Here is a 20,072-nt window from a genome sequence, read left to right as displayed (position 1 = left end):
ATCATTGTCTATCATTATTAGGGCTCATGACACTATTCTACCCTAAAGTTGCTAGTTAGAGATTTGGTTCAAAATTCATTCAACAAAATTTTGGGTTGGGTTGGGATTCAATTTGGGTTCGTCTATACAAAACTATATCTTTTTTCAATATAGATAGATAGATAGATAGATAGATATCTACATATATACATATGTGTATATATATATATATATATATATATATATATATATATATATATATATATATATATATATATATATATATATATATATATATATATGCAAAAACAAATAAGTTAATATACCACTACGCTAATATTAAAGCAACATAGCAAAATACACCACCATATATATTAATGTTTTTATCCCAAATGAAATAACAAAATGTCAAAATAAACCACCATATCAATCTTGCAATTCAAAAATAAAAATGTCAACATTAATTAAAAACTAATCGAATATCATAAAAAATCATCAAATAGATCATGATCATCATTTGGCTATTGCAAATTAGGAGCACAAATAGTACCACTAGCATCAATAATGGCAATGTCAACCTTAGGAGCAGCCTCAGAATCACTAGATAGCTCATGATCATCATCATTAATTGCAAGTGCAGAAAGGCAAGCAATCAATTCTTCCAACTCCACATGCTTTGGTTCAACATCCCAATGCTTTTTCTCCCCTTTTTAGAGGCATTGTCTTTGTGTGTTGTGAGCCTCAAGTCTGAATGCACATAGACCAAGTCTTTTGCCTTATTGGAATGTAACCTATTGCGTTTTATTGAGTGGATGGAGGAGTATGTCCTCTAGTTCCTCTTAGATGATGATGAACTAGCAAACTAATTTCAATTTTGAAATTAGAGAGTTAAAAGGTTTGAATAAAATATTAAAAACATAAATTCAATATTCATCAACAAGAATTTAGAAACTAGAATCTTAAGAGTCAAGAACGAACTTGTGATAAAAATTTGAGGGCGGTGTGTTGTAGGTGTCAGTACATTTCTCCATGGAAGTATCACCATTTAGGAGCATCATAATTGTTCTTGTCTTCAACAGCCTCATGACCACAATCAACGGTGCTCGCCAAACTCACAAAATTCAGAGCTCACCTTATGTCGTATGTGATCAAGAGAGTCTACAAAGGGCTGCCTTGTACCTATAAGCAACTTGAGATCTCTATTTAGGGGAACTCTAGTGGTACTCTCCTTGAGGAGTGACTAACTATAGTACTTGAAGCTCAATGCAAAGGCAAGACGATGCTACAGGGTAGTCATTTTGTCCCATCTCCATCATGATTTTTTGTAGTTCCTCAAAGAATGTTTCTTGAGGCTCTTGTTCTTTCTCATTTATGATAATTTTTAATATCCTAAATCATAGAGTCCATGCCATCATATACCTCACCCAAGCAAGGCCTATCCATGTCAATGGATTGGATCATGCTCAATATAGGCTCAGTGAACCTTATTAGATACTCAAGACGATCCAGCCAAGAGTCGTCTATTATAAATGCCTTAATGTCAGTTGCCCTTGTACTGTCCAATTGCCTTCATATGCTCCAATTAGCACTGATTACATTTCCAGACAATGTCTCGTTAACCTTCACAAGGCATCTTAAAACAATAATGTTGAAGGCAAAACAAGTTTCCGCAACCTATTTTAAAATCAATACAGTAGTAAATTAAAATTACAATTTGTAAACATTGAAAGTTTACTAAACTAAAGTTTAAAACATATTAAATTATTAATTATTTAACTTACCAAAGGCAATTTCTTGTATCTTTCCATACGCCTGTTTCGATCCATGAATCCTATATGGTTCAATTCTCTATCCAATAAAGTGTTGTGCACCTTCTCATATCCTGGGCCTTCAAACCCCTTTGGAGCTTCATTAATTGATCTCACCATTCTTTGCCAATATAGTAAGAAAACAACATTAAATGCCAATCCATTGGCGTAGATGCATCTTGCTATGTCTTGCTCAACAATGGCTCTAGCTTCACTCTGAAATAACATTTCTAAGGGTCCCTTTGATCTCTTACTTATAAACAGTTCTTAAGGAACATGCAAGAATGGATGACCTGCTACGGGTTGTTCATTAGAAGTGGAAATTGAAGCCATAATGTTTGTTTTAGTTTTACTTCTAGATTTTTGCAGAGGATGAACATGTGCATTCCTAGCTGCCTCATTTGCTTGTTTTTGTTATTGAATGTATTTGATCACAAGATGGTCTAGAAGAAGGGTTTTAGGAAGTACCCCATCAACTTTTGGCTTCCTTGTACAAAACTTAATGCCTTTTTGAGGGATAAAGCACACATATGCTCTCACTCTACTATAGGAGATACTAAATTCTCCATCTCAACATTTCTAATCCAGTATAGGCTGCAAAATTTCCCGAAATTGTACACAGACATCAAAAATCAGCATTTTCCAAATTCAAGGTTAGTATTTGTCTTTTATCTATTTTAGGATTTAAGCACATACTTCCCCAAATAGAAAGACCAAATTGAACCTCTTTTCACCCTTTTCTCCATTACTTGATCCATTTCTGCATTGATCACTTTCTTGTGCTTAATCAATTTGGATCATTCCTTTTGGAAATTAGGGTTGAGAAGAGTTTCCATTTTCTTTCTATTCATTTTGATGGTAGTGGGAATAAATTTGTTTCTCCTCCTAATCAAAATTTCCAAATTTATACGAATCCTATACCTACACATGATACTAATATTATTGCTCAACCATCTTTTATGGATATTTTGTATGATTCAAAGATGGATGATCTTAATCATGTTGTTAATCAAGTGGAGCATGTGGTTCAATCTGTATCTCCACCTCAATCTCAACCTTCGCTGCAATCTCAAGTTTCAGCTCCACCTCAACTAAAACCTAAGCCTAAATTGAAGCCTTTACCTGAACCTCGACAACAACCTAAGAAAAAACGACCTTGGGAACTTTTGATTACCTTTGATGATTCTGAGACTATTAAAGCTCCTGATGGTCCCCTTTATATTTATGCTAAGGTTGTTGAGATACCTACTCACGGTTGTCTTGTTGATCCTACCTTCTTAGTCAATGTTATTACAAAAGCAAATCTTTTTATGAAAAGTTTGTAACGTGATTTTTATGATACATCGGATGTATGGATTCAAACTTGTAATGGTTTTCTTTATCCATCATTTGGTTCTATTGATTTACCAGTTGAACTTTGTGGAAAGATTGTGAACACCACCTTTGTTGTTGTTCCTACTTCTGATCAGTTTCATGTTAAGCTTGGTTTACCATGGTTAAATGCCATACATGTTGTTGCTTCACCTATTCATAAATGTCTGAAGTTTGTTTATGATGACGAAGTGAAAACAGTTAATCATAGTTTATATCACACTTCTAGGCCTAGGGATTCTGTTACCATTGACTTCTTTTGGCCTTCATTATCTAATTCATGTCCTACTCGATCTGATCATCTTTTCTGTTCATATCAAGTCTATAACCAGTGGAAGATTCTTGAGTTAAGCTTACCTCCTATGGATCTTAACCGTGGTCTTTTGCCTACACCTTCCATACCTCCTTTATCTATGGTTTCTACATCTATCAATCAAGCTCCTACTGTTGCTTGTCAGTCTTCTATTAATCCTATTAATCCTCCTATAGAATCTGTGAAGGATTCAGTAATTGTTCCTCCTAGTTCTCAACACATTTCAAGTAAGGCAAAATGTAATTGATCTGCTAAGAAGCATCATGCTCAAGCTAAAGCTCGTAATTCTGTTATTCAAAAATCTTTACCTTCTTTGGATACAACTATGCATGATGTGTTAGAAGAAGTTGCTGCTAATAATGATGTTAAGTTGCATGATTCTAATGATTCTATTTTGATTAATCTAGATGATGGAGATACTCTTGATGATACTGATGATGTTAATGATGAATATGAAACTATTGACATTGATGTTGATTTACCTAATATGCTTTCCTCACGATTGATACTTACACCTAGTATTGAACATTGTGATTCTTAAGAGGATCCTTGTTTGGAACTGGCTATCATTTCTACTATGTTGGATATAGTCCCTCTTGCGAGTTACCCACCTTCCCTAAACGATATACAATGAGATGAGGAGAGTAGGCGGCATGCTTGATTGGCTAGTCTTTCATGGTAGTCTTTGTTGTGTGTTTGTTTGTTGTACTGTGTTTCTCTCATGATGTGTTTAAATGTTGTTAGATTCTTTTATACGATCTTTGTTACTTTGTTGGTGCAAGGTGATAAAAGAATCGAACCTGTTGTATTATTCATCTATATGTATCTCTATTCATACATATGTTGTTTCACATTATGTTGTACTTGTGCTATTGTTCGTACATGTTTCCTTGTGTAATCTGCTTGGATTTGCAACTTGGTAGCACTGATTCTTTTTGGTCTCCAGGCTATGGTCTGAAAAGATTCTCCTTCGTATTTCTTATGTGATCTTTCCTCCTTTGTGATTGTAGTTCTACTTTCTTTGGGGAATGATGTCAATTCATTTGCAATAATATCATATATATACTATCTTATGATCATACTGACCCCACAGTAGGTAGATCCCTTCTATGTTCTCTGTATGTTTATGTGATATTTCCCATGATTTGTCTTCGTCTGGGGGCATCTCATAGTGGAAACGTAATCAATGGAGTTGTTTATGTTTCCCTCAAAGCCATTGCTCCTGTTAAAGTGTTAGCAATGACTTTAACATGGGGGCATATGCTTTGCTCACTTATTGCACACACACACTTTTCAATACATATATTTTATTTTTCAAGATAACTTTTTTTCCTTTTTGGATTAGTGACTAATCCTTAAAGCATGGATTTATATTTTAGGATCTCTTGATTCCTCCAGTTTCAAGTATTGTTGATCACTTAAGGTCAAAGGTGTCCTTAAGATTGGGTCTCTTTTGGTTTTACTCTTATAGAATAGAATATTCTTGAGGGTGAATCCTTGATGGGTTGACTAGTGAGTAGCCACATTCACTAGGCAGTTCAATTCCATCTTTCCAATTGCGCAATTTCCTTGTGTGGTTCACAATTGGACAGAAATTCTCATTGGACGAGATAATCACACTCTTTTTCTTTCTTTTTTTCTTCTTTTTTTTTAGAGATGTCTCTCTTATTGTAATCTTGGAGTTGACAAAGACTTGAGTCTCTAGGGGCTTGAGGATTTCTTTGTCCTTTTGATTTTAATAAGATTATATTTTCGTTACAATTTACTTTACCAAGAGTTTGTATTGAGTCCATACTCTTGCTAAAGTGGGGACTTAATGTATCGTCTTAAAATAGAAGCACTTCCATGTTAAGAGCGTTTAGCCCTCTGAGTAAGTGGTTTGGGTCATGTCAAGCACCTTGAATAGATAGATCTTTGCATGGATCTAGTTGTTTTCCCCCTATTCTGCTTCTCTCTCTCTATTTCCAGCCTATTTCTGACAAACCGCTTTGTAAAACTGAGGAACTTTGGTCTCTGGGTCAAGGACAACCTTCTGGGTCAAGGTCGACCTCAACCCTAACCTAGGTCAAGGACAGCCTCAACCCTGACCTAGGGCAGTTCGACCTCATCACTAACCGCAAGTCCTATTTTTCAATTTTCAAAAGTTTTGAGATCTTAAGCTTTGGAAAGTTTCATTTTCCCGCTTTCAAGTCAGTTGTTTCAGGTTTCGGAATGGTAGACTCTTAATTTACATTTAATTTAGGTCCATTCCTAGGGGTTAAGGTTAAATGGGATTTAATGCTCCCATGTCGGCCTTCTCTAGGAGTTTGTGCCCTAGATCACTATATAAGGAAGCCTTCTTCCCTCATTTTGACATCTACTTTTCATCCACTCTTTATGATCAAGCATCTACTCTCTATGAGCGAATCTATTATCTACGAACGAACATCCACCTACATGAAGTGAAGATCTACTAAGCATTCAAGCATTCAAGTGTTCTCGAATCCAATTCATCAAAGAGGTCCATTGCTAGCTATTGAAGGACTCAATCTCTATGGAACCCTCTTGTTGAAGATTTCTCCATCCAACAAACAAACCATTTTTCTTGCAAATACTGGTGTGGAACAACGAATTGAAGACCAGATTTGGATACAATTTTTGTCGAACTTGCAAGATCTGCAAACAAAAATTTCGTTGGAGCAGTGCACGTCAAGGTCGACTTTTCGAGGTACAATTGTGCCCCAGGGTAAGATTGTGCCCTGCCAACAAGGTCAAGGTTAACCTCCCTTCAAAAAGACAAGATTTTTGGGTTTTCTTCATCTCGACATTTCTAGTCCAAAATAGGTTGCAGAATTCCCCAAAATTGTACACAGACATCAAAAATCAGCATTTTCCATATTCAAGGTTAGTATTTGTCTTTTATCTATTTCAGGATTTAAGCACATACTTCCCCAAATAGAAAAACCAAATTGAACCTATTTTCACCCTTTTCTCCATCACTTGATCCATTTCTGCATTGATCACTTTCTTGTGCTTAATCAATTTGGATCATTCCTTTTGGAAATTAGGGTTGAGAAGAGCATCCATTTTCTTTCTATTCAGACCCATGAATTGGTGACCTTGTGTAATTGGATATAAGTTTGGCAACCTTAGTTAGGGTTTGTAGGATTAAATCCTGGCCCTTGATCTTGGATCGATCACGGCCCTTTGTTGTAATGGAATTACTATAAAAGGCCAAGGCCTTCTCATTTGTGAGGCATGAGCTTAGGAGATTAGAGTACGAGAGAGCTATTCGTGTAGGAGATTAGAATAGATTAGCTAAGGGAGAGACTTTATGAAGTTGTTGGTATAATGCTTGTCAAAGTAATTGATAATTCAATGTTGGTTTTTCATGGTGTATTACTTAATTCTGCTTTGAGGTGTTGCATGCTTTCCTCAACTTTTCACTTTCTTTCATGTTAAAATAGTTTAGTTGAATGAAAGTGATTGTGGATGTTTACTTGCTTGACTCAAACAAATCCAAGCCACTAGCCTCTTGCTGAAAGTAGGACAGCCCTGTGTGATAATTCGATGATTGAATGCACTTAACTTCAATTGAGGTTAAATCTTTAGTTTGCGTCCATTTGATGGGATTAGAGAGAGGATATTGATTTGAAAACCATTTGAATGTTCCTTAGAAGCTTGCACTAGGTGGGTAGTCGTTGATTAAGTTGCATATAGTGGAGTCCAAGTCATCCATGATTCCTTGCATTCATAGTTAGAAGTAGAAACTTAGTTAAGTTAGAGTTGAAGAAAAAAAGTTGGATATATTTTCAATGCACATTGTGAAGCCAGATCTTTAGAAGTGCAAGAAGTGGATATACATTGAATGAACAATGTAAGTCCCAAGTGATCACCAGCATACGACTTTATTTTTATTGAGCGTGAATCCACAATTAAAGGAACCTCAAAGTTATTTCATGATCTTATATTGCAAGTTTAGCATGAGAGATGACCTTATATCAAGAGAGGATTGAGTATATAGTGCTTCGCCTTGAAACATCCAGTACTTGATTTTGCATGTTGTATTGGAACAAAACTCACATCAATAGGAATAAACATGCTTACATTAAACATGAATTAATTAGAGGCACATGCATATAGAAATGCAATGTTGACCAACATGATTTTATTTTTTACCTACTTAAATGATTATTATCTGCCCCTAAATAGATGGTGGTTAAAGTAGATTTCACCGACCAGCAAGCAAGATTATGGCTCTGATACCAATTATAATGTCCTCTTTCGGGATTACCTTATATTTTTCCTTAGAATCACAAGTTCAATGATCTTTGTTGAGATTTTGCATTCATGTTAGACAATTATCAAAGAAACAATTAATAAAATCAATTATTACTACTAGGGTTAAAGAATATATATTCACAATCAACTTAATCATATAATATATATTGCATTATTTGGGTTCAACCATAATGGGTTTGGGATAAGGAGACACAATAGAGTGTCTGAAGTGATCCTCTACCCTAGTCCTAGGAGTTGATATATCATTCCTCTTGGGCTCATATGGCATTCAACAATCCATCCTTTATGAGGTGGTGTACCTAGTAAGGAAGCTTGTACCAGCTTCTCCTCCTTGTATTTTCTCCCTCACCTCACCATGATTGATAGTTGTCATTTGATGAATAGACTGTAAATCTATGTTATTGCTTGTATCTAACATATATGATATTATATATCAAACATAGAAATGAGAATCAGACTCAACACAGACTCGGCAAGGCTGACCCGACTTCTAACTTAGCAAAACGCTAGTTTCTATTAAGGCTCGCCTAGAGTGAGTTCTTGAAGAGTCTTGGGCCCCTATGACTAGGCAAGACTTGAAGGGTCCTAGAACTATTGTATCAAATATATTATTTGAATTATTACCTATATTAATAGGTAAGAAACTATGTATTCAAACATTATCTTGCCACGCATATCAAGCACTATATTAGACACATATTCATGTTTACAACATTGAACAAGTATGCTACTATCGGCAATCAATAACAATTTTTTATATCATCATGATTGCTAATATAATGTGTTGAACTTCCCAATACTTATTAGATCTCCTCCATTGATTGATTGCTTGATTTACAAACTGATCTTCTTTTGGTCTTCTAAAATCTGCCTTGAATGGGAATGGTATTCAATGAAATGCTTCTCACGATTTTGCATAAGTTCACCTTAGAGTCTTCTTTGAATAAGTTCAGATGTATCTCATAAAATCTGTTCAATTAAATGATATGGATCTGCCTTAATAACTCTTCATTTCTGCACCTTATACCCAGAAGATATGCTTGTATTAATTGCATTTTAATTTTCAAGTGACCTCTACTTATACACCACCATGCAGCTCTTCACCCATTGGTCATGTCAACTTATGTTGTCAACCAATATGCAATTTAAATATATTTATACTATTTAAATCTCCTTGCCAAAGATGGGTGCTAACTCCCATGAGGTCGTCCAACTTTAGGACACAAAAAAATAACTTGAATGCCTGTATAACAAGTTGGAATCGTACTGGGAGTCATCCCAATTCAAGATGGATATATTTTTGCAACTTTAAGCAACCTTTCTCTTCTTGAACCCAAGACATGGGTTGAACCATGTAGGTGTTTGTAATTGCCAAAGAGATTGGCCCAAATAGATTGTTGTTATCTTTTTTACAACATCTGATATAAAGATAACAATCTGATCTCAAAACGGTTATGATTTGTTTATGAATATTTTCCAACCCTAGATTAGCGGAGTATGACACTCATGCTTTCAATGAAGCTCCTTGATCTTGGCTGGCTATCTCCATTGCCAAATCTTATAAATCATGTGTACTAGTTGTAAAGGATTTTCCACATTAGCAAAACTAGCAAGTTCATTAGAAAAACCTTATAATTCCACAGAGCTATCATAATCATAATCATCCACATTGTTCTCAACATAAGCATCGGAGAAATTTCCTTTTTAATAGAGCAAGCAGTCAAATCAGGATTTAGACACGCACTCCTCAAAGGAAGATTGGGATCAGAAGCAACCCATAGAATGAACACTGAAATATGGTTAAGATAGATAGATTGATAAAGCGTGATAATTCACTTTCAGATTTGAAAAATAAGAAAAGTCCATTGCATATAAAATCTGAAAAAAAATCCCTAATGAAATGTCCAATTGACACTGCAAATATGGTTAAGAAAGATGGATTGATAAAGCATGATTATACATTTTCAGATTTGGAAAAAATAAGAAAAGTCAGTTGCATATAAAATCTGGAAAAATCCCTAATGAAATGTCCAATTGTAGATAGGATGGACAAAACTGAAGGTCACAAAGTGAGGGACAAATCCTTAATCAATGAAATAGTCATGAATAAGAGCATAAATAAATAAGAACTGAAAATTAATAATACAATCAGAAACTACAAATCTGAAAACTTGAAAAGCAATGAAGGTATAAACCCTAGAGTAAAACCCTATAGTGATGTGAGATTGGTCCAGCTAACCAAAATCAAACGGAAGGTTACACATGTCCTAAGTGGAGTATCTATGCTAACCAAACAACTACCTCATAGATACAAAATTAACCTAAATCGCAAAGCTGAATAATATCAATATAATTAGGTACTATTTTAGGAAATTAAATGCAACAAGGTAATACAGTTAGCTCTTAAAAAGTTAATTCGGAGAGGGATTAAGTTTCTTGATGACTTGCAAAGTTGATTCACTACAATACCAGAAACTAATGGCCTTGAAGTGCAATATTTCCTCAAAATCTATGCAGACTTAAAACTTCCTGAAGTTTTATCCTGCAGATCTGGACCAATCCGACATGACAAAATCCGATTTTAATCTGCAAATCTGATATGGTAAAACGTGTGCTCCTACACTTAAGTTCACCCCAATCTCTGCTGCCTACTAGTGCTTGAGAGTACAATGCCTTGGGGAGACTGCTCAATTGCACGAATTCGCATTTCTCTTCAACCAACTCCCTTGAATTTTACATCCTTAACAAGTGTAGGTAAACAGAAAGCAATCATGCAACTAATCTATGAAAGTAATGCTTATTTAGAGCACCAAGTCTAAATGCTCCTATTCAATCCTATTTTTGATATCCTAGGATTTCAAATGTTGATTGGATAAGAATGAAGACATCAAAAATTATTACACAAACATGTACCAAGTGGTCTCCCAAACAGCGATGGGAAGGGCCGTAGTAGTCTGTTTATTTTTATTAAATTGGATTTGAGGTCACTTCTACACCATGCAATATCACAGTATTGCATAACAGATATGACACAAGATGAAGAATGTCATATCTTGTGATCCAGAAAGGATATGTGGAAGTATGGATTAATTAAAAAGGGAGATGTGCATAAATCTGTGCAGATGGGGTAAGAATTTGCCATGAAAGAGAAAGAGACAAACTTAGCGCAAAAAGTGTCGTGTATTAACTACAACATATGATTGTGATATGCAGAATTGCTGTCCCATAGGTAATCTTTGGTCTCATGGATGTAAAAATTCTTCTTTTATAGGATATCTTTCCTATCCAAATGTCAGTTACAACTATAAAAAAAGAAACTTTAAAGAAAATTATAACAGTTCGTTCATGAATAGTTTGCCAGGTTATTTTCCTAAATGTAGGCGAAGTATATTACCAGTATTTTATATAAACAATTGCTGGTGGGTAATTCCCGTTCACATGAAAATAACTAAATAAAAAATTAATTAAAGTATCTGATATTATCATTTTGTTTTCTACTTTATTGCGAACGAGTAATCTCATACGAGCGAGAGCAAAGGGATGAACCTAAAAGAGAGCATAATTTGTTAATGGCGGCAGGTGAAGGCGTAGGACCAGACGGTGAAAAAGTCTTCTTACAGAGATCGAAGAGGCCTTGCACTAAGCTGCTTGTCGGCATCCTGTCTCTCCTCTCTTCGCCAGATTCAAATGGGCTTTTCTCAGGATTTGAGCTAAAGGAGCTCAGTAAGAAGGCATTAAGACGTATTCTCTCTGAATAAGCAGCTGAAATTACCCGAGATAAGGTTCATAGATATTTTTTCGGTTACGCCGAGGGGGTTAGGCAGGTATTTCATCGTTTCAAAATATTTGAATAAAAATGTCTCAAAAATTACATTTTTATAATGCTTCCGCCAAAAACATGTATAAGAGGCTAAATGCTAATGAGATGGATACGAATTAGATTTATTCATACAATATATTAATTGTATAAGAAAATCTAAAAAAAAATTGATTTTCATTGGTGGTAGTAAAATTTTAATGTTAGAGAATTCAAAAAGTGATACAATAGTACTTAACTTATTGACAAGTACTAACAAGAGACGCAAAGTGTCATAGTTCCTGCCTAACGCATAATGGTTGTAGAGGTGCAGAGGAGTGAGAATAAGGTTAAATAGTTCTCTTTTTTTTTTTTTTTTTTTTAGACTGCAGGAATCGGTGCAACACGGCCCCCCTATAAACTGCAGTGCGCCTGGTAAACTTTTTAACGTGACCGGTAGTGCTGGCACGACACACCCACCGGTACCACGAGGACGGGGGAGACTAGAACCCATGACCAACCCCCTGCAACAAGGAAGATTTGGCCAACCAAGCTAGGGCCCCCGCTCCAATAAGGTTAAATAGTTCTAAATTAACATTGTGAATGCATTAGTTTTTGTCTAGAAATGCACTTCTGATCTGATAGGATGGCTCATATTTTGTTGTTAAATTCTCATCCTAGAAATGCATTGTGATCTGAAAGGATGGCTCATATTTTGTTGTTAGGTTCTTGTGTTATATTATTATATGTTTGGGCATTTAAGCCCAATAATAAGAGGCCAAAGTCCCCAACTATGTATTATTCTCATCGTGATTATCAAATGGAAGTCACACTATTTTTAATCATTAGATAGAGATAAATAATAGTATAGAACATAAATATATATGCAGAAGAAAAAATGATAGATAATATATAAGAGGAAGAGGAAGAGAGATAAAATATTAAGATAAAGCGATACCAACATAAGTTTTGTGTGTGTGTGTGTGTGTGAGAGAGAGAGAGAGAGAGAGTTAAATATAATTATTTTTCTTAATAAAATAAATAGTCAAAATAAAATCATGGTTATAATGAAAAATTAAAATATGTTATATTTTAATTAATGAAACTAAGAATTAAATTTTTATATTAAAACTCACATTTGTATTAAAAAGAATGAAATGTATTGAAATATAAAAATATTTTATAAGTAAAATTAATTGTTTAATTTTACACAGTTAGGAAGATTTACTATTTAATGTTTTGTATTTCCAATTTTTTCATAAAATTAAGTAATTTTTAATTATGAAATAATATCTATATAATTTAATATGTACATTTGTAAATAATAAATGCATGTAATACATGTTGATGAATACATATAATGTAATAAACAAGAAATAGAATATAACTATTTAATTTAATACATAATTTATAAAAACTTAATAATAATTTACATATTTTGTAAAATTGAATTATTTCTTTTTTGTGGTTAATTCTTTTAGTATGTTTTTTTGATGTAAAATATAATTATTAATTTAATATTAAAATATATATTTAAGTTTTAAATATATTTAAACTAAATGATAAATTGTTTAAATATAAAATATTAATAATAATAAAGGATATAATTTACAAATTGTAACACTTATCAATTATACATATTACAAACACTATTATAAAATATAATTAAAAAATAATATTATTTAATTTATTTTTACAAGGTAAAATAATAGTAATAATTTAACTACTTTTATTAAAAAACAAAGTTTTGAAAAAATTAGAAATTCAAATACAAATATATAACATATTGAAATTATATTGCTATTAAGAATTAATATTGATTAGACATGTTGTGTGAGGTGGAAGGTAAAATGATTGAAAAAAAATAAAAAAATCTTATCAACTTAGCACAAGATAAAGTTGTAATTAATGCATTCATTAATGATGAAGTTAAAAAAAATTTGTATTTTTGTTGAAGGAAATTAATTTTCTCCCCCACCAAAAATAGTATGGACCAATAGAATGAATGAAAAATATGATTTATTAAATAATGAAAAAATAATAATTTAAAAAAAAATATTTGAACTTTTATATAATCTTTAAAATTCTTTGATTTAATTGGTCAGTGTTAATGTAATATTAGCATGACATGAATGCATAAGTATTCATGCCATGGGCAGGAACTAATAAAATGATTAACCTCATAACCCAAAATGCATGAAACTCATTTTTAATTATCATCCAATAATTCCAAATAGTTTTTAATTGATCTACTTTACACATTATGCACATCTTCACCATTAAATATTTTATGATGCAAAGATATAACATTATAAATTATAATATAATATAATATTATAATCTATTTTTTATTTAAATCATTAGTACTATATGAAATATGATACCATAATATGATATATAGTATAATACTATATCGTATAAAGTATTAATGATGAGATATAATTCAAATAATACAACACTAAACTACAATTAAGGTTATTACATAATACAATTAAAATGTATTTAATTATAATTATAATTATGGTTTAAAGGGTCACATAAATACTTTTAGGATATTATTAGGTTTTTGTACTTCAAATTTCAACTATCTACTATAATTTTCTTAAATACCATAATAATTAATCAATTAATATATTTAATACTTATAATAATATTCACTAAATTATAAATTTAGACTGACAGTTAAAACAACAAGAGCTACATGTAGCTATAGTCCCTGCTTAAGGCATAAAAACATGAAACTGATATCTTTGACATTTGGTTGATGAATATCAAATAAAATTATAGTAGAACCTCAAATGCAAATATTTCTATTGCATCATTCTTGCTGGAAGTGAGCAATGACTAATCCAACTTAGATCAAAACCAACCAGTTAAGTCATGTGACTATTACATTAAATCTAACCAGAAAATGAAACTCTACCCATATTAGACATTTGGAAGAGAAATTTAAATTGGTAACGAGTCAGCTTGCTTGAGACGAAGAGAAGCTAAATATTTGACAATATAAAGCCATAGCTTTATTTTTAAAAATATTTCTTATACATTGGTAAGGAATAAGAGCCTTTGGAAGTAATATATGAAAAGATTTAACACATACATTTTACATCAATTTTGTGAGTTGAAAATTGGACATGACGCCCCATTTTTGTTCAACTATTTAGAAACAAGCAATGATACATCTGAAGAACAAGATGGGAGGTGGAAAATGATATCTACATTCATTGCATAAGCTGAAAAATGAATCTCTATTGAGAAAAGTAACTAAGAGTTGAATCGAAACTATCTAATGAAAACAGTAATCAAGGGTTGTGAAGCTGGAAAATTATATTTGCATTCATTGCATAAGCCCAACAACAAATCTCTAATATTCTTGTAGGAATGAAATCTAATTTGGTGGGAAAATCCTTGGGATATGTTACTCTATATTATGTCTAATCAATTGTGCAATGGTGGAACTTGAAATTTTTTTTTTTAAAATAACAGAGAGCAATATTGATGAGCAATGTCTTTAATGAGTACATATTCTCTCAAAGAGATCACAAAGTATGTGACAAAATAAGAGATGTAGCTATTGTTAAGAATGTACATATGGATATGAAATAGTCGTAAACAAAAATAACATAGATGAACATTGGTAAACATTATTTTTTAGTAAGTACACAAAGCGATCCCAAATTTTATGATGAAATATATTCATATAATCCAATATGATAATTGATAGAATTGTAGAAACCCGCATGTTCAACTAGAAAAGGACATAAATAACAATAAAGCCTCTCAGCCAAGTTGGCAGGCTCTAGGAACTCTTAGAGTTGCAGACATGAATTGTATTGGTAAACAAAATGAAAAGAAGCTTGTCAATTGTTGTTGACATAATGAATATCAACTAAGTATCATGCTTTGGGAACAATCCATCCTAGCAAATAATATGAAAGAAGTTTATCAATTGTTGTTGTCCTAATGAGCATCATTTGGTTGTCCCGAATAATTCATCCTACCTAAATCACAAGAACATTAATTAAAAAAATTAAATCAGTACTTAAGATATGTTTCTTTCTCAAACCATAGCTAAATATATCCTAAACAACAAACAACATTTGAATATCATCATTTCCCAATGAGATTATTTAAGCACGTCTAATGATTAATTAATTCATTAAATTACCCTATGCATAAAGCCCTAGAATATTACAACTTACAAAACTCGAACGACTGAAAAGGGAGAAGAGCCCTGAGTTCAACTATGAAAATGGTGAAGAGTCCCCCCACAAGTGTAGAAAGGAAGACATCCTTTTGCGTTTGAAAACATTCAAAATACAATTTTGGTAGTCCATGAATCAGATGCATACATATGAGGCAAAAGCTTTACCAATCTGGAACAAGTGTTGAGATTAACGTTTGCATATCAATATTTCTTAGTACAAACATACCTTAAAGGTATTTGTGCACTTTGGTGCTTTTGCTATGAATATGGATGAAACAGGAGGTCACTTACAAAAGATTTCTTAGTATATCCAATTAAAATCCCACGTGATCTAAGCCATGAATTAACAAGGTTTACGCTAAAATGATAAGAGTTATTGAAATGCATTTGAATGTTTATAGCCATAAATTAAATTTTATGAGCTTCATGACATTGTTCAAGATTGAAACTAAGAGTGCAGTTGTTGTAACTATAATGATATGTGTTTAAGCACTTATTATAATTGCTAATGAGAAATTTTCTAAAATTACTACCTCAGAAAAATAAAAGCAAAATAGAAAGACAACTTCTAAAACCTATTAAGTTAAATAAGCATAATGCAATTCATCTAAAATTGATGAATTGATCAAATCTACAAACAAATTAATGCAATGTACCTAATAGAGAAATTTGTAGAAATATGAGAGGAGAATATATGCAAGAAGCAATATAAGGAATTTGTATCCCCCTATTTGTTTATACCAATATTGAGAAGCTCCGCCCAATATGCTGACAATTGTTGTAGGACAATTTGGGTAAATCTACACACTTGATAATGCTTAGCTTAATCTTTCACTTCTACAATTAAATGATCAGAAGTTCTCTTTAGAAAGAAAGAATATCATGTTTTAAAGTGCTTGCATGCAAACAACATGTCTATCAATCTGCACAGTGCCTCTGCAAAGCCCACAACAAACACGTTGATATTAAATGGCACAATTTCATGTAATCTTGTTTCCTCACGGTGATTAATGTTAAATGGCACACAATTTGGTGACAGATGGCAATAAGTTCTATGCTCATATTTTCTCTGAATTTTTTGATGTAAGAAATAGAAAAGACTATTGAGAATAAAGCCAAAAGCCAATGAAAAGTCTGAAATATTAAACTTAAAATTTATGTAAAATGAAGAATATTGAATGAAGAGGAATTTTGTGGGAATGTTTAGATGTATTCATGATTTTTTAGGTACCATTAATTGAAAATAGCAATTTCAAAACTTTAGTTTCCTGTAGGGACTAATAATTAATTCAAATAAAAGGCAAGTACTTGTACTTTTGTATTTGTGTAGGCTGTATTATTCAAGTCACACATTCAAAAATTAGATTTTATTTTTTAAATTGTGAGTTTTGATTTTTATAATGTTGGTATGTTAGATTTATACTTTTTGAAATCATAAAAATTATTTTAAATAAGAGCAAATTTCCTAAACTATGATAGTTGAGGATGAGCTTTATACAAGAATATGATATATGTAAAAAATATATAGAGAAAATTAAAAATTTATTTTTAACTATAAATATTTTTCTATTAAACAATATTATTTTTTGAATATTTAAATATTGATGTACTTTAAAAATGTGTGTGTGTGTGTGTGTGTGTGTGTGTGTGTGTGTGTGTGTGTGTGTGTGTGTGTGTGTGTGTGTGTGTTTATTTTTAATTGTAAGTTTTTAATAATATTTATATATTAGATTTATACATCCTGTAATCATAAAAATGTGTTTGTGTGTGTGTTTATTTTTAATTGTAAGTTTTTAATAATATTTATATATTAGATTTATACATCCTGTAATCATAAAAATTATTTTTATGTTAAGGAGTGGATATAAAATTAATAAAAAAATATCTAATAATTTTTCAAAACTAGATATTTGAAATATCTAGACAAAATGTCTCATAAATATTTTTAAAAAAATAATTATAAATATTTTATATTAAATAATATTATTTTTTAAATATTTAAATACGTATGTACTTTTAAAAATTTATAAATTGAAATTTGAAATTTTCATATAAAAGTGTCATCTCATAATATTAAAATATTGATCAAATATTATTGAAATTATATTAAATATTACCACTACAATTTATTCTCTTATAATTATTGAATTCTAATCTTACTAGTGCACATAATTAAACTATTGTAATTTATGACAATTACAAGCCACTATGTGGCATGTGTTTTCAATTAAGACTAGTGGTCTAGTGGACGTCTTAAAATTCTTTCATTTCATTTCATTTCACCATCAAATTTAAAAAGTCTTCCAAAAAATAGTTTGATTATATGAATAATAATAATAATATATTTATAATTAATAAATAAAATTTAAGTGTGAGTAGATTAGTCTAGAAGGGTTGGGTGTGTAGCACAAGGTTTCTCACAAGAATAAAAGCAATATTAAGGGAAAGGTTTAAAGTTATGAATATAACAATATCATGTATTAATTTTTATAAAATGGAAAGAAGTTTGTATCATTTTTTTTAATATATTAAATTCAAGCAATCTATTATAAAATTCGAATGAAATAAAAGTATTTGTTTTATAAAAATGAAAAGTTTTTTTTAATAGGTAAAAATCCATAAGGCCCAATTGTTTTTGAATTAAAATCAACCAAAAACTAGGGGGTCGGCCCATTAAACAGTCAAACTGGTAAACCACAAGCAAATTACCACCATCCAAAATTACCCTACCACTTAAAACACAAAAACATAGTTCGGGAACATAACTACAAGAGTATCAACAAGCATAACATAACTACTGCCTATACTAGAACTAAAAAAGCTAAGGAAACATAAAAACAAAGGCACTACCGCCTTAAACCCAACCAAGTTCAACAACTAGCAGAAAAACAACATAAAAAAACCAAAAGGAGAGATCCCTAGGGCTTCTTGGCCTCCTTCCTCCCCAGGAGGATATTATAGCCCAGTCTTCCACCAGGAAGTCAAACAACATTTTGGAGTCCTCCTTTGGCAAATCACCCTCTAGCTCTTTAAGTAGGTGTAGCGTAGTTGCAGCTGCATGTGTCACCTTGATAGTAAATTTTGTCAAGAGGCACATTCTTTCTCTCAGAGCATGGATTCTTTCCCACATATCATTGCTAGTCATCTTCTTGATCTCCATAGTAACCTCTTGCTTGTCACAAAGGTAGTCATCGGCTTGCTCCTCAATGACATCCTGCACCATCGGGGGGGTTAGCATTATCTTTGGAAGAAACCCTAGTAGGAGAGGATACTATTATAGGGGAAGGCACTCTATCCACAGTTTCAGGGAACTAGTCCCAAGTTAATTCCTACACGCCCCATCCCAATGGTGGCTGAAACATGCATCATCTCCTTCTTCTCCTTAATCCCACCTCCTAAGCCAGACCATGAGGAATCAAAAACCTCCACTTCTTCCTCCTCTATGTTCCCCTCACCAAAATTTGAAGCCTTCTCTTTCATCCTTTGTTTAGCACAACCCATGTCCTCTGGATCTATCTCCTCCTCCTGTGAGGCCCCAGATCTCAGTTTCCTTTTAGCATTGGATTTCACAATCCTCCCTAACCTCCTCCTACCACCTCTCCCCTTGTCCTTTGACTCCTCTGGTTCCTTCTCTTTCCCTTTATCCAACTTCCCTATTTTACCTAAGGGATTGGGTTTCAACTCAACAAGGGACCCACTAGGCAAAGGCTGTGGGTAGGGGCTCTGGGACTCGTGATCCTAAGGGGGATCTGTTGGGGTCAGGGGTTAGGGTGAGCAGGAATATCGAGCTCAACAATCCTAGGGGGACCAAAGCAAGGTGAAATTGATATAGCCAAAACATCAACCCTTGATGCATAATGGTATAATTGACACCCTTCCTCATTTTTTCTTTAACATCAGTTATTGTATCCACTAAATCATGTAAAAAAATAACAGAATGGAAATAAAATCACGGTGGTGAAAATAGTTTAGGAGAGGGAAGTGATAGTAATAATAGACATTATCCCTCCCTTCCAGGATTAGGCACTTCATCAACATTAGACAGACCTCATTCCATGGCTCGAGGAGCTGCTCTTGCATAAATCCTCCTTTGTGTTGAATAGGTTCCTCCCCTTCCAAGAAGAAGCATTGCAGACTCACTTCATCAGCCACCCTTGTGACTTTTTTTTCCATTTCCTTCCCCTTGTAGCAAGACTCGTCACCAGATGAATTCCTTAGAGATATGAAACGAGATGCCATTAATCTTGACTCTTTGGTCCTCCTAGGAATTAAAAAATTGCAAGGACCAATTTTCATTGTACCCAATCAATGCCTCCA

General features: G+C 32.6%; 1 protein-coding gene across 2 annotated transcripts in view; it reads right to left on the bottom strand.

Annotated features, from left to right (window-relative positions):
* LOC149566117 (plant cysteine oxidase 3-like) overlaps nucleotides 1-11,624 on the bottom strand; it is a 113,414-nt gene extending 101,790 nt beyond the window's left edge. Inside the window, exon 1 of one of the 2 annotated variants that reach the window (XM_089819547.1) lies at nucleotides 11,299-11,624. In XM_089819547.1, coding sequence (XP_089675673.1) covers nucleotides 11,299-11,410 — 112 coding nt within the window. In that variant the 5' untranslated portion in view covers nucleotides 11,411-11,624. The remainder of the gene's footprint in view (nucleotides 1-11,298) is intronic. The other variant, XM_089819548.1, reaches the window with a different exon arrangement.
* Nucleotides 11,625-20,072: the final 8,448 nt, after the last annotated feature.

The sequence above is a fragment of the Cupressus sempervirens genome, chromosome 3 (genome assembly GCF_028749045.1).
Source record: "Cupressus sempervirens isolate cs-2001-9-10 chromosome 3, ASM2874904v1, whole genome shotgun sequence".
NCBI classification, from domain to species: Eukaryota; Viridiplantae; Streptophyta; class Pinopsida; order Cupressales; family Cupressaceae; genus Cupressus; species Cupressus sempervirens.
Note: the sequence above shows the minus strand (reverse complement) of the source record. Positions and strands in the feature narration are given on the sequence as shown.